We start from the raw sequence: 26608 nt of genomic DNA, 5'->3' as shown, positions 1-26608 counted from the left end.
TGTTCCTCAACGAGAGTGAGCGGATAGACTTTCCCTCTCGAGACATGGAGATCAACATCAACTCCAATTCTTCCGAAGTTTGTTTGAAGCTGAACACAAGCAGATTTCTCCCAGCAGTTCCCGACTGTGTCCTGCTGTCTACTCCCGATATCGCATTTTTGTTTTCCCTGAAGTTCCAAAGAATTTCAGGTATGATCTCTTCTTATGGCTGGCGAGCTTCCTTACGTAGTCTAATGGACTTTAAACGACCCTCCCCGATAGTCGACAGACTCTAAAATGTTCCCGACGACAGGTCCTTGGCTCAGACCCCTTAAGCCGCCTCGCGTCGCCATAGTCGTCAGGTTGTAATCTTCGATTGACCTGATGGCTATACTTTGACTTTCGCCTTGTCCAAGCCTCAGTCAAAGTGGGGGCTCTGTAGATACCTCATTTCTGCACCTCCCGCAAACCACCCGGTGATGATTGGGCCGCATGTTTGGTACGCAGAACGATTTGTGACAGTTCGTAAGTTTATCGTCAAGTGATTGCTCAAACACTAATGTCTACCTCTTAGTTTTCATCTACGTGCCGATACGGTCGTTTTGACAGTAATTAGAGTACATTTTGAGTCCGGGCCTAAAACCGTCTTCATTTTCTGATAGCCGTTAAATCCCGAGTCAGAATGTTCTGGAATGTTCCGGACATTTCTATTCCATATTTTATGAATATTTCACAATCTTTAATCTTTGGTAAACAATTTCCCGTAATATTCACACAAAATATTAAGGAAAACCGAATTATCTCTTTATTCCATAATTTAAACACGGAAATCTTTCTTTCGCAGGAGGAAACCACTTGGGAACAGACGCAGCAGGTGCTGCGCCTCTTCCCAGGTCCTTTCCTGCGTATTTTCGTATCTTTTTCATATCTTTTCGAGATTCACTTCCAAAGAGTCTCCGAAACCCTAATTCCTTCACGTGATTAGTATAAATAGGAGCCTTCGCTCCTCATATTTCTCACGCGAGTGTCCGCCCTTCTCTTCTCCCTTTGCATTCTAGACCTTTGTTCTTACTTTTTGGCGTCTACGTGCTTGAACATTCGACCACATAAGCTCGGATCCTTCTGAGTACCAGCCTCGTTTGCATGACCGACCAATTTGACCAACTCCACAATAATCAACTTAATTAATCTATTCGTTTTCCTCTTACGAGGGCACTTTCTTTACATTCGCGTCGAGCATCACTAATCGATAACTTAGTCCTTCTCGTTTCGTCAAACATGTAAGTCTGAGGGTGTATAATCCTTATTTTATTTATCGTATTTTATCTTATTGTATCACTATTGTAAGGTTTATGTCGAAAATACCAATTAAAACCGATTTCTAAAACCTTGTTTAAAACCTTTTTACGAATTTCCAGAAGACAGACTGTCGAGAAAGGACGCAAAGAATCGCTGCGCCTCTTGAAAGGAGCGCGATTCTGCTGCGCCTCTTCGTGAGGCTGCTGCAGTTCCTGCTTCCTTTCTTCTTCCTTCGTCCTCTGTAATTCGTCAAGTATTTGTTTTGTTTCGTTTGTTCTTTAAATCTTTGTTATCATAGCACAATAATTTCACATGTATATTGTTTATCATTCATTAGCACACATAATTTATCATAAATTCGACTTAAATCCTAAGTAATCAATATTTGCGGGTTTTCGTCATTAAACTCAATTCGGGTTTTAGAGATTCAATTCACCAATATTGGGTCTCTGGAATTCATCATTGACATATTTACATCTGTTATTTGTCATATCTATCATATATTCGTCATTAATCCGTTGTATTTAACCTAATTAATTGATTTAGTTTGTTAACTTGTTAATAATTCTCATTAATCTTATATTAATTCGTTTAATTCCGTCTCATCCGTGTTTTATTGTTTTATGACCCATCATTCACATGTAAATAACCTATTAATCACTTTCATCCGAGTAAATAATTTAATCAATCATTAAATTCACCAACGATATTAACAACACGCAATTCCGGCTTCACAGCCAGAATTCAGGTCAGGAACAGACGCAGCAACTGCTGCGCCTATTCCAAAAGACGCAGCTCTGCTGCACCTGTTCCGGGTTGAATTTTGTCCCTGTACTCCGTTTTGCCTTGACATGGTTTAATTAGCTTACGTATAATTAACTATTATTCGTATTATCACCTTCTGTTTGGTTCGTTAACTTATTCTTTTATTCGTTTTCCCAAATTATCCGTTTTAGAGGTATTTTCGACATAAATCGCCTATCCCAATGTAATTATTGTAATTTTCATTATTGTAATTTCTTTATTGTATTTATCATTATTTCTTGTATCATTTGTATGTTTTCACCTGTAATTGAACATTAAATCCTACTTCGACATTAATTGTATGCTAATTAATTGTTCACCGACTTAGCCTAATTCTCACATGCTAGGATCAAAACTTGGATGTTGCATTGCATGCATATAATTGACGATATATCAAGTATAGATGATGTCTCTAATCATTAGTAGAGGCCGCTATCGAGGCGGACGAGATTAGGTGTTCGATCAAAAGAGCTTCCTAATAGGTACCCTCACCCCTTACTCCAGATCTCTGTGAACACCCGTGTTCATTGGCATCCACGAGAGTCATTCTAGACATAGAATGCTAAGGGTAACGATTGCTTAGTGTTCATGTCTTTACTTTGTGTCTTGACATGACACGAGGTATTCGAACGGTTCCAATTTCCCATAAAAATTGGTGGCGACTCCAACAAAAATGCAAACGCTTGTTCTCTTCCTCCCAAGCGCCCCAGTGGGCCCCCGCTGTCCACACCAGGGCCGAAAAGCTGGATCATTCTCTTATGGAAACTTCTCATGGAATCGTTGCCCACTGGGGAAGGATTCCTAAAGAGGGGCTTTGATGGTCCTTTTACCTGCGTGCTTTGTGATTCACAAGAAACGGAATCACCGGAACACCTGTTCCGGGACTGTTCTTTTGCTAACAGAGTTTGGGCTGGAAGTCTCCTGGGGATTAGGGCACAATCAGGGGATAATTTGAGTCTCCGGTCGTGGGTTTGCAATTGGCTCTCTGTTCTTTTTAAGGCTGAAAATAAGCATGAGGCTTGTCTCTCCTTTTTGTGTACCTTTTGGACTATCTGGGTGGTAAGGTGCAGAAAGATTTTTGATAGTACCGAGTGCTCCCCTATTGGTGCTATCTTTCTTTATCAAGACTCTCTTAACTTAGCTCTTTCTGCTGAAGATGGGAAACCGGGGCCCATAGCTTTCCAAACACCGATGGAGGAGGACTTGACTAATCTTAGGAATGGAGTACCCTTTCCTCTGATTCACAGTTCTGTGAGTTGCTCTCGGTCTCATATTTATGTGGATGCGGCGTGGTCTAAGGAGTTTGCTGCTGGGTTTGGCGGATGCATCCTTTTTGATAATGATATTGTTTCTGAATTCTGTATCAAAGGAATGGCGGAAAATCTTTGAACAAGCGACTTTGGCAATTAGGGAAGCCTTAAAGTGGGCGCTCTCGCGCAACATCCTCCATATTAACATTTTCTCTGATTGTCTACAGGTTCTTGCCCAAGTCCTACGGTTCTCACAACTCAAACATTGGACAAGGAACACTATTGACGATATAACCGATCTAGCGGCAAACTTTCATTGTATTTCTTTTGCTTATGTTCCTAGAATTTGTAATAAAGCCGCTCATATGATAGCTAAGCGTGCTATTAATATGTAGGTCTCGTTAACCCGATTGTCAAAAAAAAAAAAAAAAAAAAAAAAAGAATTCAATTTTAGGGAAAAAGGTATAAAAAAACCTAATTTGTCTAGATTTAGGAAAATGACACGATAGAGAAAGTTAATAAAAAAATGTATGTAAAAGAGTAAAGTCGTATATGAAAAAGTAATACTGTTAAAACGAAAATATTTTTAGCTTTAACCAATATGACCTGATTTGCCTAATTATAAAATGACTCAATTAAATTTGCTCGATGAAATAATCCAATAAACACAAATTACGAAATAACCCAACCCAAACTGATCTAACCTAAACCCGACTCGATTTCAAGTCTCAACGGGTCGGTCCACTCTTATCAAGTTGTCAGCTAAACCTCATGTTTGTTTTTTTTCTTTCCTTCGAATTCTTCCACTGAAGTCACTGCGAATCGTATTTGCTGTAACATCTAACCCTAATTCATATTCTTCAGAGGTAATTTGATTTCTCCAATACTTCTTACAATTGTTCCACATTATTATTCTCAGTCTAATTCAATTCATTTTTGCCCTTTTACAGTTGTTCAATGGCTGTATTTTCCCCCAATTACCCTCTTCAATCTGCCTTCTTTCCTCGCAAATCCCAGCTTCTATTTTCAAATAATTTGAATTACAGATGTGGGTTTGTTAAGAAAACCCAATTTAGGGTTTTGGCTTGCTCTTCTGTAGCTCACAATCCTCTTTCCTTTGATAAAAAGGTATGCAACGTTTTACTGATTTCCAGGCTACACTGTTTTAAGTTTAAGACGGATATGCCCGTCATAAACAAGAATTTGTGTTTTTTATGTATTTGTTTGCCAAGTTCTTGTATTGACCATGTATATGTATGTGATGTTAGTGATTTGAGCATGATCATAGACAGTGGGCCAGTGGCGGAACTAGAATTTTAATTAAGGGGTGAGAAATTCCCGAGGGCGATCTAGTAATGCAGTAGGATAAATTATGAAAAAGTCAGAAATTTTAACTAAAAGTTCCGAAATTAGTTGTGTGGGGTGGAGTGTGCGTGCCCTTGCTAACCCCTGACTCCACCACTGATCATAGAATAGTTTTCCCCACCACAACAGCACTACCCTCCCTAAGTACCTTCTGCAAATTGCGGGATAAGAGGGTCTGACATGTGCAGCCTTACTTTGTGTTGGCATTGCCAAGAGGTTGTTTTAGGTGAGCCAAAATTAAAAGGTTCCATTTGCTTGCTGTGAAGTTTGGAATGATGACGAACGACCATAATAATGAAGTATGCTTCCTTCATCTACATTACAATACACGACCACCAATGCTTGTGGCAATGAGTACAAATTCACTCTAACTACATCTTAGTGCAGTTAAAGCTTATCAAGTAGGAACTCACTGTAATTCATATCTTTGTGAATGGTCTTTTATAAACACTATGCTAGAGATTGATTGAGAAAATGTGAAAATGATAGGTTGAGGCTTTGCTAGACAGTATCAAGTGGGATGACAAAGGTTTAGCAGTTGGTATTGCTCAAAATGTTGATACAGGAGCCATTTTAATGCAAGGCTTTGTTAACAGGGACGCACTAGCTAAAACCATTTCTTCTCGGAAAGCAACTTTCTACAGCAGGTCAAGGTCACAACTGTGGACAAAAGGGGAGACCTCTTCGAATTTCATCAATGTGCATGACATTTTTCTGGATTGTGACCGTGATTCAGTATGTATTACTATGCACTGAATACTTCATTTGGGTTCACAATGTATATTATTCTTTCCTAATCCCTGTCATGATGGTTTTAAATCTCAATATCAGTCGTAGTCGCGGTATCGGTATAATCGGTCGTCACCGGCGGATCGCGGAGAATCTCGGTGATTTCTCGGGCGTATCTTGTATCGGTAGAGTGAAAATCCGATACAACTCGGCCAATACGATACAACTCGGCCAAGATTTTGAACCCTAGTCATGCCTAAAGTTTAGGTTTACCATTTTGATGTGTTCATAATTAAACTTCTCCTTTGGAACATTCCCTCTTTTGTATGTTATTTGTGGTCATTACGGTCTGCAACCCCATCGAATCTACATCTTACTCTGTTCTATTCTCAATTTTTGCGCAAAACAACTTAGAAATTTGTTCATGACAAACGGGGTAGTAAACTTCACTTATAGACAATGTTCTTTTGTGTGTCAGATAATTTACCTGGGGAAACCTGATGGACCATCTTGTCACACCGGAGAAGAAACATGCTACTTTTCTTCTGTCTCCAAATTTCTTGAAGATCCTCAGGTTTGTTCTGTGCCCACCGCTTCTGTTTCAGACATAACTTCATTTGTTCCCACATCCTTGGTTTGTTACCTCTGTAAGTGGAAATTCTGAATGATTAGTTGCTATCTAGATCGAAAAGGGTACACTGGCCATGACCACGTTATATTCTCTGGAATCCACAATTTCTGAAAGAAAAGCTGAAACTTTGAGCCAGAATGAAGGGAAGCCTTCATGGACAAAGAAGTTATTGCTTGATGACAAGTTGCTTTGCTCAAAGATCAGGTGTGTTGACTTATATATGAACTACCTACAGGCGACATCCCTTGTCTAGTCAAATTTAACTTTGGTCATCCGATGTCAACTTTGACCCTTAGTTATTCACATATATATGAGTATCATATAATGTAGAACAATGTAAAAATTTGTTAAAAGTTTTATTTACTAAAATAAATTTAAGATAAGAATTGTCAATTACTAACTTATAAATACCATTTTTATAAGGGTATATTAGGAATATAAACACAATTTTGGATGGAATATTCCGGAATGGTTGGAGGATTTCTGTTTTTTTCCCGCTGGAAAGCAATCAAGGTAGAAAATATTTGGTCAGAAGTGTGTTATAAGGTGGTAATGTTTCAATTTTTTTTTTCTCGGGTATTAAGTTGCAAAAAGTGGTATTTATAAGGGTATTGACAAGTTTTCCTAAAGGTTTCATGTTATCATTTAATAAAAGTTTTATACATATTTACCTATCTTGCAAAATGCCGCTAATTTCAGGGAAGAAGCAGATGAGTTATGCCGGACACTGGAGGATAATGAGGATCAGTCTCGAGCTGCTTCAGAGATGGCTGATTTGCTTTATCATTCCTTGGTACTTCTGGCACTTAAAAGTGTCAAGATGGAGGATGTGTTTCAGGTTCTTCGGCTTAGATTCTCCAAATCTGGAATTGAAGAAAAGAACAACCGAAAATCAGGAAAATAGTTGTCTAAACATCGACTAGCACAGGTTCGTTTCAACATAGCTTGCTTGTTTTGCATATGCTGATGTCTTGCATTCTCTCTTGGTTTCAAAGACTGCAGCATTAGCTCATCCTGTTATTGATCTTCGCTACTGTGTTACTGTTCTTACTTTCCACAGGCCTGGACCTTCGAGTTACCTTGTTAACGTCATATCATGGTATTAGATATCGGCCAGGACACCGCGTCGTGAGTCGTGACCCAGTTATCAAAGTTCAAAAGTTACCCCGAACCGATATTTCAGGCGGTTCAGCCGCATTGACAATGTGACGAGAAGATCGGGCTGCAATTAGCGGTTCTGCGACCAAATCTAACTGAAACCCGTCCATGTACAATGTTGTACACTTGTGTTGGCCTTACATTTTTTACCAATTTGGGTTTCATATTATCATTTGAACAATCAGACCTGAATCAGTCATTGGTACTCATTTTTTTTTTACCAATTATTTTAGCCTAGGTTTCCTGCATTCGTGGGCCGTGACATAAGATTTCATCAATTTGAAAATCTGCACAATATCAAGCTCATCTCTAGTAAAATGTTTTAGTATTTCAAGTTCATATCATCATTTCTAGGGGCTCTTCTGACCAAAAAAAAAAATCGGATTCTAATGCAATTCCTAACAGACAAAATAAACCGTGGTCCAAATATAATCTGTGGGTGTCGCAAAAGTACACACCAGTGACCCGCGGTGCAAAATTATCTTAGTGAGGATGTGTCTTAGTTTGTCACAAAAGTACACACCGTCTACCATTACGGTCCCGTCCCCGTCACCGTCACAAAATCATCTCTATTCTGACCTTAGCGTTAATAGTTTTCATCTAGGTAGCTTTATACCTTTCTTGGTCTTTTAGCTAAGAGATCAAGTGCAGTGGTTTTCATTTAGTTATTTTTTTTCCTTTATTGTCACATATCATAAATTTAGTAATCTTTAGTTCTTTACTTTCTTAGCATCTTATCATGTGCCTATTGGACACATTTTAGAAAAATCCTTATAAAATTGATAAAACAAAAGTGGTTTGATATACAATTGGCTTAGAAAGGGTCAGATCCAGTGAGTTACATTTCGAGTCTTGAGAAATTCTATATATTCTACTCGTATATTTATAGAGTGCGAGTTCAATTTTTGGTGTAATTACCATATTTCCTTTTAGTACAAGTCTAAAGGACGTAAAATTTTCAAATTAAATAAATTTAACAATAAAAAACGCCTATTATCTACAACATTATTAGTAATCCAACAAAGATACAATCATACCTACAACATCTACACTTCAAAATGAGTATCAAATCACCACACCAACATATACACTTGAAAATGAGTATCAAATCACCACACATGACCACTTAAACTATTTGTTTGGTTGCCCATTAAAATCATGGGATTTTAAACTTCCAAAACCATGATGTTGTTTGGTTGCCAAAATCATGGGAAGTAGAACTTCCCACATGAATCTACTTCCTCCATTATGTGGGAAGTCACTCACCAAACCCCTCCTTGGTCATTGGAACTTTCCACATGAATTAACTTTCCACATGCAAACCAAACACTTTTTGCGAATTCACATGAATTGGAAATTCATGTGAACTTGAAGTTCCCGGGAACTTTAATTCCCTTATGTCAACCAAACAAGTATGTCTTACTACTTCAAACTCAAACAACAAACTTCCTTTCTTATAGCCTTGTCTTCCTCTTCTTTAAACCTCTCACACTCACATAGTATTCTCCGCTATCTTAAGATTTATGGCAAACCTAATTATTTTTTGTTGTCTCATAATTATGTCATAGTTTACGTACGCCCGTGATTGATTGATTGACTGATTGATTAAGTGGTGGTTGAAGAGGGGTCGCAAGATTCTGCAAACTATTACGATGGAGGTTGAGAGTCGTCGTATAGATGTTGAGATGGGTGATCAAATTTCTTCTACGCCCGACAACTCTTCTCGTTCTCCTAGTAAGACGAGAGGAGGGTGGAGAGCCGTTAAATTCATTATAGGTACTACATTACATTCATTTACTAATGATACCTTAACGTTCTATCTTTTTGAGGTGTTAATCCTTATTTGAGTCGGAACCTCACTCGGTCGAATGGTTCTACGTGTGTTTGGGACTGAAATCGGTGAATAGTGAATACTCGTACTTTCGATTGCAGATGTGAGCTAACATTGTTAGCTGGTAAAGCCATGACTCATGAGGAGTGGTACTCATGACCCCAGGTTCAATTCCCGTCAACAATATATCTGCCCATGTGGCTCCCTTTAAACCAAAAAAAAAAGAGGCTAGAAGCCGACTATGAGTCTATGAGTTAAGTCATATCAAAATCATATTTTTGAGTATTTACAATTGAAAAAGAAAATGCATGGATTAGTTAAATTTAATTGTTCCATAATTTTTACAATGCAATGGTTATATTTTCAGTAACTGACACATTTGAGAAGATGGCAACCGTGAGTTTGTTTGCGAATATAACCGTGTATTTACGCAAAATGTACAACATGGATGGCATATTATTGCTTAATGTGGTTAACGTATGGAATGGATCCACAAATATTTTGACATTCCCTGGTGCTATCCTCTCTGATGCCTTCTTAGGAAGGTTCTACACTGTGCTCCTTGGTTCCGTTTCGTGTATGTTGGTAAGTTACATCCCTCGTATTACCCACTTGCTCTTCCCGTCTGAGTCATTTGTTAACCTTTTATATTCATCATTCAAATAAAGGGCTACTGCTAATAAGTTTCGAACCTGAGGCGAATGATGCTCTGTTGTTACAGGGGATGTTGACAATGACTTTAGGTGCAGGGATACCGAAACTAAGGCCACCAACTTGTAACCCGAATAATTCAGAGCATTGCATCCAAGCTAAACCATGGCAGCTTTCGATACTCTTCACAGCTCTAATTCTAATAGCCATTGGATCAGGCGGCATTAGGCCTTGCAATGTGGCCTTTGGGACCGACCAATTTGATTCAACAACGGAAAAAGGGCGGGCCCAATTAGCGCGATTTTACAATTGGTGGTACTTTTCCTTCACCGTTTCTCTGGCATTGGCTCTCACGGGTTTGGTTTATATCCAAACAAATATCAGTTGGACAATCGGGTTTGGTATCCCAACCGGGTGCTTTGTACTCTCTATTTCGATTTACTTACTTGGATGTCACACATACATTTTCAAGGAACCAAAGGGGAGTATCTTCATCGACATGGTTAGGGTTTTTGTCGCGGCATTTAAGAAAAGAAAGGTGACAATGACCTCAAGGGGAGATTACGTGATATACAATCCTCATATTGATGAGTCGAGTGGTAAGATCGCGAGACTTAGTAGGTCAAATCGACTGAAATTTTTTGACAAGGCCGCGGTGATTGTGGACTCAAGTGAAGTGAATGGTGATGGGATTGTGGTGGATAAATGGAGACTATGTAGTGTGCAACAAGTGGAACAATTAAAATGTCTAATTGGGGTTTTACCCGTCACATTGACCGGTATTTTGTGTAATGTCGCGATGGATCAACAAGGTACATTCGGAGTACTCCAAGCATTGCAAATAAATCGAAAAGTAGGGAATAAACACTTTGTTATTCCTCCGGCATGGATAACTCTTACGTGCATGGCCTCGTTATCAATTTGGATTTTGATTTACGAGAATATTATTCTCGGTATATGGAGGAAATTGGCTAAGAGGAGCGGCGTGAGATGGTCCGTAAAAGCGAGGATTAGAAATGGGATTGTAATGGCAATTTTATGTATGACTACTGGTGCTGTAATCGAATTTAAAAGGCGAGAAGCCGCCTTGAAAGCCAAGTCATTCGTGTCGCCTATTGCAATATGGTGGATGGCCCCACAACTCATGTTGTCGGGCTTAATTGAGGCTTTTGCCGCAGTATCAATGTTGGAGTTTCTTACGACCCAAATGCCGGAGGAATTGAGGTCGTTAGCTAGCTCGTTATACTTCCTTTGCTCGTCGATGTCTAGCTACTTGTGTACGGCGATTGTTAATATCATGTACACGGCGAGTAGAAAGAAAGATGGTACGGCATGGTTAGGTGGTCATGACCTCAACAAAAATCGGCTTGATTACTACTATGCCGTTTTGGCTTGCATAGAGATTTTTAACTTGTTTTACTTTACCTTTGTTGGTAGCAAATTTATGATTGTCGATAAAATTTCTCCGTCAGAAGCTTCGGACTCGACTGACACAACATCGTGAAACTGATCAAGTAATAAATGTTGTATGTAATTAAGCCTTCGGACTGCATGCCAATTTTCTGTTTAATTTGCACATTTGCTTAGTGTGACGATCCGCACACTTCGAACCCTTAGATTTATTTTTGCTTATGTAATTTCATTTTCCTTGTACATTTGTAGTAATTATTTTCTTAGTAGTTTTAGAATAGGTTTCCATAAATAGGTATATCGTTATTCTACACTAAACTTGTAAATTCAATGTTTCCTGCTACCAGGACCAAACTATCAAATTTGCCTCTATGAGAGGTGCTAGTCAATGAAAAACCGCTTCTCATCCAAAAGCTTGTTGTTGCTTGTTGCTTGCTTTCAATAATCGTATTGCTTACTTTTATTGCTTTCATGTGCCGGACTTGATAATCGTGACTAGGATTCCCGACACACACCGACCCGAGACCCGAGTATCGTGCTAGTGGGTGATCCCTCACTAGTACGAAGAACCTTGTCGCTTGCATCTTGCCTTGAGACGGGCAAGGGTGCGCGCCACGGTCCGGCAAAAGTAGCGGACCGTGACATTTGGTATCGAGCCGGTCTTGGACGGGTTTCGACGCCGCATTTTTTCATCGAGATCGAGAAAATGGGCGAAACAATCGAGGACCGAGTGGATGCCTTAGAGGACGCAATCGACGTCAAGCTTCCCAAAGTCGAGGACATCGTTATGCGGATGGCTGCGAGCCTCGAGGAGTTGCAAAAGACGGTTTGTGACCTTGAGACGAAGGTGGACGTGATGGACACCCGCATCCAAGCGATCAGTGGTGCGATCCCCGACGATCGGGAGAAAGAGATCAATCATCTGCATCGTAAGGTCGAGATGTTAGAGAACACTTGCGCCACGCTCGTGAAAGCGGTGGCCAATGACGGGAAATCTGTGGGGAGCCATAAGGTGAAGGCACCTCCACCTCGTGCCTACGATGGGGCGAGGGATTCAAAAGCGGTCGATAACTTTATCTTCGATATGGAGCAATACTTCCGAGTAAGTGGGCTCGACGAAGACGCGGAAGTTGTCACGGCAAGCATGTATCTAGTCGACGATGCCAAGATGTGGTGGAGGGCTAGGTACAAGGAAATCGATGCGGGCACGATTACGGTGACATCGTGGGCCGACTTCAAGAGGATCTTGAAGAATCACTTCTACCCCGAGAACACGGAGTTTGTTGCTCGGAAGAAGTTGAAGGAAATCAAGCACACCAAATCAATCCGAGAATATGTGAGGGAATTCTCTGCATGCATGCTCGAGATTACCGAAATGTCCGAGACGGATAGGACATTCGAATTCATTGACGGGTTGAAGAGGTGGGCACAACAGGAGGTCATGAGACAGAATCCCAAAACTCTGTCTTCGGCCATATCGGTCGCGGAGCGCCTGCTCGACTTTCATGGGGAGCGAGAGGCACCAAGAGTGGTGGCACCAACGGGGAATACGGGTGCGTCACAGAGTGGGTACAATGGACAAAGGCCACAAAACAGCGCCATTTCAGTTGGGAACAGTCGGTTCCGCTCGCAAGGAAGTCAAGCTCAATCGGCGAGCACTACAAACTCGCCCTCAAGCTCGTCTTCGAAGGCGGGAAACTCTACTGCTTCCACAACGAAGAGACCGTTCGCGTATTTTGTGTGCAAGGGTCCTCATAAGATGGCTGATTGTCCGAACAAAGCGGAGTTCAATGCCATGTTCAAGAAGATGCCGAAAGGGGCTCAAGAACGTCTTGATGGGGCGTTGGCCGACTATCACCAAGAGTGTAACGAAGACTCGAGTGATGGTGAAGACCAACCACGGATGGGCTCACTTCAAAGGATTAGCGCGATGGGGAAGTACGAAGATTCCTCCGCCAAGAAATCGCACGGGCTCATGTACGTGGACTTGATGGTGAATGGGAAGCAAGCACGAGCCTTGATCGACTCGGGCGCCTCCCACAACTTTGTTACGAAAGAGGAAGCTGATCGGTTGGGGCTAGTTCTGCGGGATGCTAAATTTGCTGAAGCGGTCAATGGGAAAGTAAGACGCGTCCAAGGAGTGGCTAAGAAAGTCGCGGTCCAAGTGAGTGAGTGGGCAGGGGAGCTCGACTTCACCACCGTTCCGCTGGATGACTTCAAGTTAGTACTCGGGATGCAGCTCTTTCAGAAAGCCTTGGTAGTATTGAAACCGAGTGACGGATCGATGCTACTAATGGGGTCTATCGTAGTGAAGACGGTAGACAACGAGGAAGACAAGGGGCAGCATCGAATTTCGGCTATGAGGGTGATACCGACGCCGAAACAAGGGATGCGACCTTGGAGAACGCCTAATGGTTCGGTGGAGCCGAGGGCGAACAAGACCAAGCCTAACTACGATGCTAAGTGGCCTGGAGGACGAAAGAAGAGTCTACCCCCTCACCGAGGAGTAGACAATGAGGGTCGGGATGCCCAAAGAAGTAGGCCTCGTACCATCAGGGGGCCGCGTCGATGTGCTGAATCGACGTCCTGGTTTGCGGGTCAGTCGACCTAAGAGAGAAGGCCTCGTACCATCAGGGGGTCGCGCCGAAATGCTGATTCGGCGTCCTGGAGATCTCACATTCCCTTGAATGCAAGTACTGAAGTGGTGATGGACAAGGTGAAGGTGCGATGGAGCGAGCACCTTGAACGATCTCGTAAAATTTCCGCTCGAGCAACGAGGACTTGGACTTTCCAGAATGATCAGAGGCGAGTGATAAACTTGGAGGACATGATGTTCGGGAGTCTCGTCGTCAAGGAAATGCACTCTATTCTTGAAGGGACGATGAATCCGATCATGGTGTGGACCGAGAAGTATCTACAAGCCGGACTCAAGAGAAAGCCAAACCACAATGCAGCATGGACGGCCACTGACTCACCGAGGATGTCTCCTTTGAAGCGCCGTTCGAGATTTTTGTGTTGCGAGGGGCGCAAGCAGATTAGGTGGGGGAGAGTGTGACGATCCGCACACTTCGAACCCTTAGATTTATTTTTGCTTATGTAATTTCATTTTCCTTGTACATTTGTAGTAATTATTTTCTTAGTAGTTTTAGAATAGGTTTCCATAAATAGGTAAATCGATATTCTACACTAAACTTGTAAATTCAATGTTTCCTGCTACCAGGACCAAACTATCAAATTTGCCTCTATGAGAGGTGCTAGTCAATGAAAAACCGCTTCTCATCCAAAAGCTTGTTGTTGCTTGTTGCTTGCTTTCAATAATCGTATTGCTTACTTTTATTGCTTTCGTGTCTTAGGACTTGATAATCGTGACTAGGATTCCCGACACACACCGACCCGAGACCCGAGTATCGTGCTAGTGGGCGATCCCTCACTAGTACGAAGATCCTTGTCGCTTGCATCTTGCCTTGAGACGGGCAAGGGTGCGCGCCACGGTCCGGCAAAAGTAGCGGACCGTGACACTTAGTCTTGTACTCTTTTTTTCATTCAGTGAGTTTGACTCAGCCCAAAACATGTCTACCAACACCTGGCTCAACGGGTCGGGTTCGGGTCGGGCCAATTTGGGTCGAGTCAGTTCGGTTCTCTCATTGATTTCGGGTTAATCCGGGTCGGGACGGGTCATTTCGGGTTTCGGGTCTATTTCGGGTTTGTTGGTCGGGTCTGTTTCGGGTCAAGCGAGTTGAGTTGTTTCGGGTCAATGAATAATAGAGAAATTGTCATTTCAAGTCTTTTCGGTTAAATTAGAGTTTTATTTTGTCGGGTCATTTTCGGGTTTGGTGGTTTCGGATCGGGTCGTTTTCGGGTCGGGTAAGTTACGGGTCAAGGAAGCTCGGGTCATGTTCGGGTCGGGTCAATTCGGGTTTTCGGGTCACATTCGAGTGATGCAGTTCGGGTCAATTCGGGTCTCGGATCGGGTCAATCGGATCGGGTTGCTTTTGCCAGGTCTACTACCAAGTACATTGGCTAATTTGCTAACCCTTCTCAAACTCGCCAACTCGGTTGTCCTTGGACCACTATACACGTATCCAACTCATGTTTAGTGGAACTCGCATTTAATCACCTCGTTCTAATCCAAACTCTAAACAACATCTAGAACTGACAAAATTGATTCGAGCCAAATAACTTGATCCCTATCCGACCTGATATCGAACCGAGAACCCGAACATGTCCCGTAACCCGAATTCAGCCAAACCAATATAACTTCGACTCAAATGTTTATTGTTGGAAACTGTCATTTATCTATAAAGAACTTGATAATAATATACCCGAAAATGACCTGTACCCGAAATCACCTGAATCGACTGGATTTAACTCCAATCCTAGCAGAGCCGGAAATGACCCGACCCGGGTCGAACAATATCGAGTCGCCAACAACTAACTTATCCGCTCTAATTTAGGACAAGTGATATGAACATTAACGGCCAAAGGGTGGCTATTGTTGGCCTATATATGGACTTATGATGTTCACATAAACCGGTCTACTTAAAGAGTAGATATTTTGCAATTTTAGTTTTGAATACTCATCCACAAGCCTTAAAGTAAACGATAACATCCAAAATAAAGTGGACCTAAGTGATTAATTCATGATAGTGAAAGGGGCACAATTTTCTTCATGTAAAGGTATGAAAAAGTTTATAAAGAAAGAAGAAAGTGAAAGAAAGCCTAAAAAGCCAAGCACTTATGAATAAGTTATGTGCTTGGGGACCCATTTTGTGATGCATTTTGTGGCCTTGATTTGTTTACATATAATATCTTTTTGTAGTATTGGTTCTTAGTTGTCTAGTTGATGACCATGTAGGGTCACAATTACATACCATATGATTTGGATATTGGCCAGTTACGATGGCATTCACAATCGGTTTAAATAATGTTAAAAGGAAAAGAGGGTTATGACTTGTGAGACGTCATGAGCTTGTGACTGTCACAAACAAGACTTGCTGAATTCAGATAGAGATTGTTAATGTATCAAAAATGTGTAAATGATCAAGAGATTAGATAGTTATAGATGGTGTATTTCTGAATCGGAGTTGATTGTAGTTTTGCGGTTTAACATGTTAGCGACAAGTTAGATGAAGACCGTCAAGTGTTGAATTTCGATAGAATGGTAATTGCTCCAATACAATCCAAAGCTAAATCGAATACTTATTTCCTACCATTCCGTAGTCCTTACATTACAAAGACACACCTAAATACAAGTATATATCGTGCTTATTTCACCTATCTATATTACTATGTACAAAATCACGGGTTAAGAACATAAGGATGAAAAAAGGTACTCCGTAATTTAAAAAGGATAAAAAAAACGCTGATTTGAATATGCTACAAGATATTTCCTCCGTCTCAAACATTTGTTTACCTTTTTATTCTTTGTAAGGGTAACAAATGATTGGAACGGAGGAGGTAATTGATGATGCGTTTGCTCCTCAACTATCCTAAACTAAAATAGGCTCAAACGCCAAATGTGCAGAGCCTCATATACAAGTAACAGGTGAACTTCAAACATCAAGCTCTCTCTTGGAAGTCGACTGATCTACACAAAGCTACAGGGTTAGCCTTGAATGCTGCACTCACTTCTACTTCACCGTCTTTCTTCTTGTCTACCTCCTTAGACTGAAGGCTGTTGAAAAATCCTTTGCTTATACAATCACCTTTATCCTTCCTAATCCCGAGTGTCGTCCATATAGAGCTTTTAGCTGCCTCGTTAGGGTCATCGATCCTCAACGTCTTTGGTGTAAGAATTGTATTGGTGCTGGTGCTACTGGAGCTGCTGGTATTCATACTCGGAGTTATAATTTCTCCGTCCCTCGTATGCTTCCCTAGAGTAGGGGCTGTAGGGCTGCTCAGGTTGGGTACCCATGGAACATTCCAAGGAACCGGAGATCCATTCCAATAGGGATGATGGAAAATTGGCATGGGATAAATTGTGGGGCAAAATGGTACTGCAGGGTGCCACATGTAAGGCGGCCCCTGAAAGCATTGCATTGGATTGGCAAACCCGTTAAAATGTGGATTTGCTTCTGATCGGGTTTTCTTTGATTGTTCTTCCATCGACAGTGCTGTGACAGTCGAACCACTCGAACGATCATCCATATTTTCCACACCCTGATTGTCCGGCCCAAATGACAACGTCTTTATCCCAGGGCGATGCACTCCATCCTCAGACACAGTAATCTGACAGAACCTCGCAGCAGAATTCTTGCTCTTTCGTCTGCCAGCTCCAACAGGAACATTTCTCATTGTCCCACCAGCAGTCCAGTACCTCTGACAAGCCTTACAAAAATGTCGAGGCTGATTAACGTTGTAGTTGTTGTAATAGCAGAATTTAGTGTCCATGCTTTTACACCTAGGACATGGGAGTATCTTGTCTGGCTTCTTCAGCTGTTCCTTTGTCTCACTCGATTCTTTCTCATCCTTCTCAGGATCGGAATCCTTCTTACTTTCGATTACTTTCTCGCTATCATCAGTAGTTTTTGTCAGTTCTGGTGTATTTATGGATTCATCCATGACGTCTTCTGTTGAATTATCCGGTTCATCATTCTCCATTGGTTCCTCTTCTGTTACTTCCTGAAATACACAACTGATAAGTGTCCTGATACTAGTAAGTAAACCCTCTAACTGAACAAATTCTTTACGTTTTATTAAAATATTCCTCACGAGAGAATAAAAATTCAAAGAACCTATTGAGTCTGAGGGACTAATAACCAAATCAAATATCTTCTAGCTTATTACCTCAGTTGAGCATACATCAGATGTATTTCAGACTCTATAGTTTTTGAGCATAATGTGTATTTTTTCTAGCTTATTAACTCAAACTTTATTTTTTTTTTAGCATATGTCAATTTTTTCTGAGCTTATTAAAGTTTATAAGTTAGATTTTAATTTTTTTCCTATCAAAACTCAAATTTAACTAAGTTTATATGAAATGTTTTTGAGTTTAATGTTTGAGTGAATAACTCAAAAACTTTATAGTAAAACTCATAATTTTTGAAACAAAACTCAAAATTTTTATTATAATTCTCAGAAACTATATAATTAGTGGTAGTACATCGGATGTATAATCCACTTGCTGTAGGTAAGACCATAACAGCGGATTTCTCTATGTCAAAATTGGGATCGACCCGACTGACCATTTAAGTTCATATACATTTCAGTACATAAACTTGGTTAAATAGTGATTAATCGAATCGGAGGTCGTGACTCGTGACGTGGCCTCTCTTTTTGTTATCTCCAGGAATCAATTGATCATAATTCATAATAATATTAGGAACTTTGTATGACTCACTAAACTGTTTGCGCTTCCGTTGACAAAATACGGCCGATCGATCTAATTTTCGCCATTTTATTATGGATCATCTTAAAATTCATAAGCAATGAAAAATATACAACTTACTTATACTACTATAATACGAGTATTAATTAATTCGTCTATCTAAACTTCAAATTCTAACTCCGTCACTGAACCACTATTTTTATTTCAATTCCAACAAATGACTAATCAAAAACTCAATTTGACTCCTAATGACCTATATACAAAATTAAGTAGCTGATTCGTTATGACAAGGAATTTAATTCAAAGTAAGCAAATAATCGAGATGAACACGTACCTTAACAACTTGAATTCCATGGTGCTCATTATAATTATCACAAGGAGAATCTTCAACTTGAATTCTATGCCCAAACAAAGTAATTGCAGGATCCAAATTCATTTTTTTCCTTTTTTGGCGCCTCAAAACTAACGAACTCGTAAAATAAAGAGAGGAAGGATGTCGTTTAATATGTTAAGGTTCGTCGTTTGGTAGAGAGAGAAAGAAGTTTGTGTTTGACAGTTCTGAAGAGTAGAATATCATGGCTTGAGTAATTAAAGTATTTGATGTTTTTAATTAAAGAAAATCTAAATAAATTGCCACGTCAGTTTCGTAACATTTCTCAGCCACAAATTTAGATACTACCTTTTTGTTTGGTATTTTTTTGGACTATTTTATTTTGGATGCTTTTGAAAAGTCTTTTTTTCCTATTTAATTATGTACACGTGGCAGTGGGTCATTGGGTGAGTTGGATAAAATTGACCTTTTTAGTTTTGATTCTTTGCTCTGTTTTTTTCGCTTTATCAAAAGAAAAAAAAATGGAAAATGAGATGGCGAGAGTTACTCAAAGTGAATGACACCATTATTGTAATTTATATGTATTTTGCTTTTCCTCTATTAAAATTGAAATTTCAAACTTATTATTATAAAATGGTAGTTTAGGAATTTAACAATAAGGAATAATAATAAAACTAAAACAAAAGGAAAGATTTTAGCGTCATTTTTGTGCGTTATTGGTGGAAGTGTGGATCATGTTCATCACCAATTATTTTTCCTAATCGTTGACCATGATTCAACTTTAGAAATGAATAATAAATAATTCAATTTGTAGCATACAAATCCCCTTTGCTATTTTGGTAGTACCTGCTTATGTGAGCTAGTGAATAGACGGAGGTTCGAGACTTAAGAAAACATTTTTTTTTTTTTTAGCGTTGCGAGGATATTATATGTGATAAATTTCACAATAAAATGGAATATAAACATATAGTACATCGTTCATGTCTAAGATTTTATGTATGTTGTATGATCAACAAGTAATTACCGTTAACATAATATTGACATAAGAATAAAAGAGTGGTTGATTAATAAAATACTTTTTTTAGGAAAATAAAACCAATATGAAGTTTATATATATGATACTTGGACTGATAGTTTTTAGAATTTGTTCATTAATATCTGTTTGTTTTTCAATTGGTCAAGGAAAACAATAATATATACTCTGTATAATCAACTCAATGATGCAAAAAATCTCATTCTTTCGAATAACAACCATAATTTAATCATTGCTTGATCAAATTGTAATTATGTAAAAACATTTAGAGGTAGTTAGAATGTTATATCTCCCGGTCAAATTATAGAAGTATGTTTGAATGTGAACCAAATTCTGACGCAATACTACATGGCTAGGGCTGCTTATGACCCCCTCCTATAGCAATAGTCTTGGCCCCCCATCTTCTCATTTGAAACAAAATCTTTCACGCAAACCCTTATTTTTCTTCCTTATTCACACACATGATCTAAAACAATCTCATCCCTTGAAAGATCGATCTTTGTCTCCGAAACTTATCTCAAATTTATCCAACCAGGTGAAAAACTAAACACCTACTTCTAGAAAAATCCACCATCCAATGTAAACTAACCCTTGCTCTCGACAATGTTTTTTTTTTTTTTTTTTTTTAAGAAAATAAAACCAATATGAAATTTGTATATATGATACTTGGGACTGAGAGTTTTTAAATTTTGTTCAATAATACCTGTTTGTTTTTCAATTGGTTAAGGAAAACAATAATCATTGTTGGGTCAAATGGTAGTTACGTAAAAACATTTACAGGTAGTTAAATGTTATATCTCCCGGTCAAAATATATACGTACCTTTGAGTGTGAACCAAATTCCAACGCAATACTACATGGTTGGGGCTACTTATGACACCCCCTATAACAATAGTCTGGCCTCCAATCTTCTCATTTGAAACAAAATCCTTCACGCAGACCCCTATTTTTCTTCTCTATTCACACACATGATCTAAAACAATCTCATCCCTTGAAAGATCAATCCTTGTCTTCGAAACTTCTCTCAAATTTATCCAACCAAGTGAAAAATTAAACCCCTACTTCTAGAAAAATCCACAATCCAATGGAAACTAACCCTTGCTCTCGACAATGTTGTTAGAATTAAGATTTTAATTTAATTTGGATTGATGGGGTCAAGATTAAGTTTATCAGTATGATCTTTTGAGATTTCTTGTTATTATTCATGTTACCTATATGTTTTAATGCAAGCGATATTTTGCTGATAAATAACCTTATTTATTATCACTATCCTCGTTAAATTCATCACCCTTCCACAAATGCACCCTCCCTCCACCCCACTAATTTTTCCGCAAAATAAAATATCAGTCACTGTGATTAGTTCTTACTACTTGAAACAACCTACAATCCACTACCACTATCACTACCTTTCTGCTACATTTTACATCTAGTTAAGAAGTCATAAATCACATTCACATCCATGAAACACCAATCTTTACTCCAGATGATATATATGGATTCTCGTCTCCTTTATCGAAGACAATTTATTTCTCTTTCAACAAAGAAAAGTTTAAGAATCAATCTTCCCTCTTATCTCTATCTCTTTCCCTTCCTAGTCTTTTTCTCATCCCCTCCTCCACCTTCATTCCAAATACTCAAACAAAGTGTTTGGATACTATGTTTGTAAACTGAATAAGTTTGAATATTATATATATACACAAACTTTGATATTTATTACATTTTGCATATATAAATCTTACTACCTCCATCTATTTTTATTGTCCTTTTTTGTTCAAATTTTATTATCTCATAATTATTATCCCCTTTCTAAATCTAGTAAGGAAAAACTTTAGTCAACCAACTCGTCGCAATCAACCTCATTCCCACTCGAAACAACCTTTAGCCCACTTCTTAATCCCTTTGGTTCACACATAAAACGGTCTAAAATGCAAAGCTTTCATCTCTCTCTTGAAAAGTCCATCTAACTAACAGAAAACTAAATGCTACTTTCCGAACTTCATCATTTTTACATTCCGTAAAGATTAAGTTGAACATGACAAAAAAAAATGCAGAAACTTAGGTTTTGTTTGATAACGACAGATTGAACATTTTTTTTTAGCATTTTGAGAGTTTTTACACTATTTAAATAACAAATGTGTTATTTTGAGTATTGATCATCGACATATTGAAATAGTAGATTGTGGTGTAATTTTCTGTTTTACATTATGACCTTTAATTAGTATATTATAAGAAAATAAAAATTTAGTTTTTTTATCTCTGAGAAAATTACAGATCAAACTTTATCTTTATCATATTTATAATTAATATTCTTCATTTAAAATATATAAATATAAGCAAGTTCAAATAAGTTAGCTAAAAGCTATAAATCACAAATTGTACGAAGCAGTATGATCATTTTTTTTGTTAATATGAAATAAATGTCATAAACTTCATGAGAATATTAATGCGGTAGAGAACTATAGAAGATTTGGCAAGTACGTGACCCCCTTTTAGGTTTAAATTTTTTCATTTATTTTTATATTTTTGCCTAAAGGTGGTTAAAGTATCGTATTATGCATGACGAATATATCTTACCCTTCCCCAATTCATATCTCTCCCTAAATTATAGTGATGATGTACTCAATTTACACACACAAAAATATATAGCATCAACAATAATTAGTTTGCTCCAAATAATTGAATAGTTAAGTTTTTTTATGCATGTAAATTTGTCAGAAGAAAAGCTTGAGAGAGACGGTCTTCACTATGTTAGGAAAAGACTACTCTTACACTTCCATGTGTTTTTCATGACTTTTTTTTAATGTTGATCGTTGATTGAATTGAATCTTAACCTTATACATATTTCCATAATAAGTGTATCTAATTTACCTTTAAGCCTCAATCAAATCTATTTTATTACTCGTGGTACCATTTTTTCTTTAAATTGTAAAGCAATCGCACAATAAAGTTTTTTCAAAACATTTACTCATTTGTCATAATATTATATTTCGATCGCAAATATATTTGAAGTGCGTTGTGAGGGAAGTAACTTTAAAATTAGTAGGAGAAATACATATGACATTTGAAAAATAAACTTCGTATTACTTATAATTAACTATGACATTAGCAATAATAAAAGACGTAGGGCCATATTTCAGCACTCATTTTACTCTTTACATGAATAAATTACATGTAGTACGTATTATGGATGCACATTTGTCACAACCCAGTTCGGCTTAGGGCCTTTTAGCCTCATAATACCTCATTTTTTTAATCGGAAGTTGTTATAAAATTGGATATTATAAATATATCAAAGGTTTTTTTTCCTTCTAATTTAATAAAAAGTGTACAAATCTTAATGAATAATTTTTTAATATTAATAAATTGTAGATAATTAATTTATTTCCTGTTTCTAATAATAAAATTGTAAAATAATTAATTAATTCTCATTTCTAATAGGAAAATCATATTCCTAATTATAATATAAAATTTTTAAATAATTATTATCTCCTAATTCTAATAGTATAATTAGAAAAAAAGCCTTAATAAATTGTTAATTTATTTCCTATTTATAATAGGAAAATTGTAAAATAATTAATTAATTCTCATTTCTAATAGAAAAAATTTATTCCTAATTATAACAGAAAAATTATAAATAATTAATTATCTCCTAATTCTAATGCTAATAGTATAATTAGAAAAAAGAGCCTCTTTTAGTTATATATATTGATTGATTTGGATATTAATAAGGCTTTTTACGTATTTAAGTAACGAAAACCGATATTTTATCTAAGTGTCTCATTGTTTTATAGAAGAGGTCCAAAAACAAAAGAATTAAAGCATACTCTATCTTGTAGGTCATTTGTTTATGTATTACTCCCTCCGTCCCGGTCATTTGTTTACCTTGAGGAGGGGGCCAATTATTAGATAATAGGTAGACCAAGTTGATTGCGTATATTCAAACAAATACATTCCTAAAATAGAAAGATAACAATTCATTGAGACACAAAAAAATGGAATAAGTAAACAAATGACCAATATGGAGGTAGTATATTCTATGAGACAGATATTTTAATCTAGGCAAACAAATGTCCGAGACTGAAGAAGCATGTATAACCTGACCATGTACTTGGCTCATTTCAAATAACTTGCAACTACACTGAACATGATTAGTCCCCTTGTCTAACCTGACCATGTACTCAACTCTCTTCTCTATGGCTAAGTCCCCAAATTCACGAGTATCCTCCACCTTGTACTCGCTATAGTCTTCCTCACCCGCAAAGATACTAGGAGTGGTATACATGCAATTTGTCACCTCTTACACCACCCTTTGGAATGCGTAGTGCGTGTAAATCGGTTGGAAAACTCTTTCGGCGGCAGATTTGGTTACAATTTTGTATGTGGTGTTTTTTGACTGATGATCTGAAAGCCTCTCCTTGTCACACTTTGCACCGAGAGCAAGATCGTACTTGAGCACAAATTGTTTCAGTGATGTCTTGCTATTAACGTTATGCTTGAAAAAAGCATTAACGCTTTCATTTCCTTGAGTAGTAGACATATGCAGCCATAATCTTCTCAAAGTCCTTATAATTTTTCAATTTTTTGTGTTGTTTCTCCATAATATGCCAAAGACACCACCTATGCCTAGTATTTGGCATTTCCAACTCAACGGCTTTCGGTATAGGGATACTCTGATCAGTGATAATGGCTCTAGGTGCGACACCCATGCAATCTACCCAAGTTCTGAGCAGCCACCTAAAGGACTCTGTATCCTCTCTAGAGAATAGTGCACAACCTAAAAGTATAGTTTGACCATGGTGATTTATCCCTATAAAATGAGCGGATGGCATATCGTACTTGTTATTCAGATATGTAGTATCAAGTCCAACGACATCACAAAAATCTTTGTAAGCCGCTCTACTCCTAGCATCCACCCACATTACATTGCGAAAACGGCCGTCATGTTCCAAATATAACATGAAAAAAATTTGTCAGACTCCTTCATGGACTTCATAAAGTATTGATACATAGCAATGGAATCTGGTCCGGCCAATTTTTCTTGTCTTTTCTTCTGCAAAAAGTTTCTCGAATCTTTTTCTAAATATGAAAGTGTAATACCCGGCCTTTGTGGATCCGTACTTAGACCTTGGGACGCGTGAGAGGACCTTTTGTAATACTACGGATTTTCTTTGGTGACTACTCGACCGAGTAAAGCCTACTCGGCCGAGTAGTGTTGTTGTCGTGGGTTGTTTTGGTTCTGCCGAGGAATACTCGGCCGAGTATAGTGAATACTCGACCGAGTAGAGAATACTCGGCCGAGTATAACTTTACTCGAACGAGTATCCGGTCTGGCGAGTGTAAATCTTTGATGAGGAAGGAAGTCAGATTTGTTTGGGATGAGAGTTGTGAACGGCGTTTCAGACCTTAAAGGAACGCTTGACCACAGCCCCTATCCTAGCCTTGCCAGAGGGATGTGAGAACTTTGAGGTATATACCGATGCTTCAAAGAATGGTCTTGGTTGTGTTTTGATGCAGGAAGGGAAAGTCATAGCTTATGCTTCGAGGCAGTTGAAGCAATATGAGGAGAACTACCCTACTCATGACCCGGAGTAGGTGCGATTGTTTTCGCTCTTAAGATTTGGAGGCACTACCTTTATGGAGCAACTTTTAAGGTGTTCTCTGATCATAAGAGTCTAAAATATATCTACACTCAGAATGAGCTTAACATGCGACATAGACGGTGGATGGAGCTGATCGGAGATTACGATATGGAGATCATCTATCACGAGGGTAAGGCTAATGTTGTTGCAGATGCACTGAGTAGGAAGAGCGTTCATTCGCTATGTACAGCCATGTCTTTGCTGAAGTTGAGGGATGAGATGTCTAGGATGGGGATCTTTATGAGACGAAAGGGAGATACCATCGGGGATTTGACGATCGAGCCAGAGTTGTATGAGAACATCAAGAGTAAGCAAGAGCTTGATCCTAAGATTCAGGAGTGGAAGTCAAGGGTAGAGAGTGGAATGGTTTCCAGGTATTCTATCCATACAGATGGGAGTGTTCGTTTTAATGGGAGATGGTGTGTTCCTGAGGATGCAGAGTTGCGGAGAGTGATCTTGACGGAGGCTCATTGCACTCCTTATTCAGTTCACCCCGGGTGGTGACAAGCTTTACAAAGACCTTAAGAAGACTTTTTGGTGGCCAAACATGAAGAGAGATGTAGCTGAGTTTGTAGCCAGATGTTTGACCTGTCAAAGGGTCAAGGGTGAACAAAGGAGACCACAAGGTAAGATACAGTCTTTGGAAGTACCCGAGTGGAAGTGGGAGTCGATCTCCATGGACTTCATTGTGGGGTTGCCTAGGTCACAGCAAGGTAACAACATGATTTGGGTGATTGTTGATCAGTTAACCAAGTCAGCCCATTTCGTTTCCATGAAAGATACTTGGTCTAAGATGCAGCTGGCATTGGGTTACAGGAGGCATGTGGTTCGGTTACATGGTATACCTAAAGATATCGTTTCTGATCGTGATGCGAGGTTCATATCCAAGTTTTGGCAAGAACTGCAAAAGTTGATGGGTACAACATTGAAGATGAGTACAACCTTTCATCCGGCAACCGATGGTCAGACAGAACGGACCATCAAGACCTTAGAGGACATGTTGAGGGCATGTGTTATGGAGTTTGGGGGCAGTTGGGAAGACAGGCTTGATCTGATCGAGTTTTCATACAATAACAGTTATCATACGAGCATCGGGATGACACATTTTGAAGCTCTGTATGGCCGGAAGTGCCGAAATCCAGTTTGTTGGGATGATAGTTCTGAGACAGTGG

The 26608-nt window shown here is 38.8% G+C and overlaps 3 protein-coding genes across 4 annotated transcripts; 2 read left to right on the top strand and 1 right to left on the bottom strand.

The window, feature by feature from the left end:
• Positions 1-4065: 4065 nt before the first annotated feature.
• LOC141601128 (histidine biosynthesis bifunctional protein hisIE, chloroplastic) lies at positions 4066-7407 on the top strand. The gene is made up of 7 exons (XM_074421395.1): positions 4066-4198; positions 4283-4460; positions 5187-5432; positions 5905-6000; positions 6110-6261; positions 6757-6985; positions 7118-7407. Exons 2-6 carry the CDS (start codon positions 4290-4292, stop codon positions 6959-6961), a joined length of 870 nt encoding a protein of 289 aa, XP_074277496.1. The 5' UTR covers positions 4066-4198; positions 4283-4289; the 3' UTR covers positions 6962-6985; positions 7118-7407.
• A 1237-nt stretch (positions 7408-8644) lies between these two features.
• Positions 8645-11307, top strand: LOC141601124 (protein NRT1/ PTR FAMILY 2.8-like). Its single transcript, XM_074421393.1, has 3 exons — positions 8645-8991; positions 9414-9631; positions 9768-11307. The coding sequence occupies exons 1-3, from the start codon at positions 8868-8870 to the stop codon at positions 11199-11201; spliced, it is 1776 nt and encodes a 591-aa protein (XP_074277494.1). The 5' UTR covers positions 8645-8867; the 3' UTR covers positions 11202-11307.
• A 4965-nt stretch (positions 11308-16272) lies between these two features.
• On the bottom strand, positions 16273-19069 carry LOC141601110 (cyclic dof factor 1-like). Of its 2 annotated transcripts, none has more exons than XM_074421380.1 (2): positions 18769-19069; positions 16273-17728 (listed from the first exon to the last, which is right to left on the bottom strand). In XM_074421380.1, exons 1-2 carry the CDS (start codon positions 18868-18870, stop codon positions 16667-16669), a joined length of 1164 nt encoding a protein of 387 aa, XP_074277481.1. In that variant the 5' UTR covers positions 18871-19069; the 3' UTR covers positions 16273-16666. The 2 variants fall into 2 exon arrangements, with proteins under 2 accessions (XP_074277481.1, XP_074277488.1); XM_074421387.1 differs by having other exon boundaries at positions 16273-17741; positions 18769-18851.
• Between the last annotated feature and the right edge of the window lie 7539 nt (positions 19070-26608).

The sequence above is a fragment of the Silene latifolia genome, chromosome 1 (assembly GCF_048544455.1).
Source record: "Silene latifolia isolate original U9 population chromosome 1, ASM4854445v1, whole genome shotgun sequence".
Taxonomy (NCBI): Eukaryota; Viridiplantae; Streptophyta; class Magnoliopsida; order Caryophyllales; family Caryophyllaceae; genus Silene; species Silene latifolia.
This window is presented reverse-complemented; position numbering and strand designations above follow the sequence as displayed.

What these genes read in the sequence shown, in the direction of transcription:
- LOC141601128 (XM_074421395.1), top strand. Translation starts at nt 4,290, where the DNA reads ATGGCTGTATTTTCCCCCAATTACCCTCTTCAATCTGCCTTCTTTCCT. An exon ending in TGGATTGTGACCGTGATTCA is followed by an intron (nt 5,433 to 5,904) that starts GTATGTATTACT and finishes TTTGTGTGTCAG; the next exon opens with ATAATTTACCTGGGGAAACC. An exon ending in AATTTCTTGAAGATCCTCAG is followed by an intron (nt 6,001 to 6,109) that starts GTTTGTTCTGTG and finishes GTTGCTATCTAG; the next exon opens with ATCGAAAAGGGTACACTGGC.
- LOC141601124 (XM_074421393.1), top strand. Translation starts at nt 8,868, where the DNA reads ATGGAGGTTGAGAGTCGTCGTATAGATGTTGAGATGGGTGATCAAATT. An exon ending in AGCCGTTAAATTCATTATAG is followed by an intron (nt 8,992 to 9,413) that starts GTACTACATTAC and finishes TTATATTTTCAG; the next exon opens with TAACTGACACATTTGAGAAG. An exon ending in GTTCCGTTTCGTGTATGTTG is followed by an intron (nt 9,632 to 9,767) that starts GTAAGTTACATC and finishes CTGTTGTTACAG; the next exon opens with GGGATGTTGACAATGACTTT.
- LOC141601110 (XM_074421380.1), bottom strand. Translation starts at nt 18,870, where the DNA reads ATGAATTTGGATCCTGCAATTACTTTGTTTGGGCATAGAATTCAAGTT. An exon ending in ATGGAATTCAAGTTGTTAAG is followed by an intron (nt 17,729 to 18,768) that starts GTACGTGTTCAT and finishes TGTGTATTTCAG; the next exon opens with GAAGTAACAGAAGAGGAACC.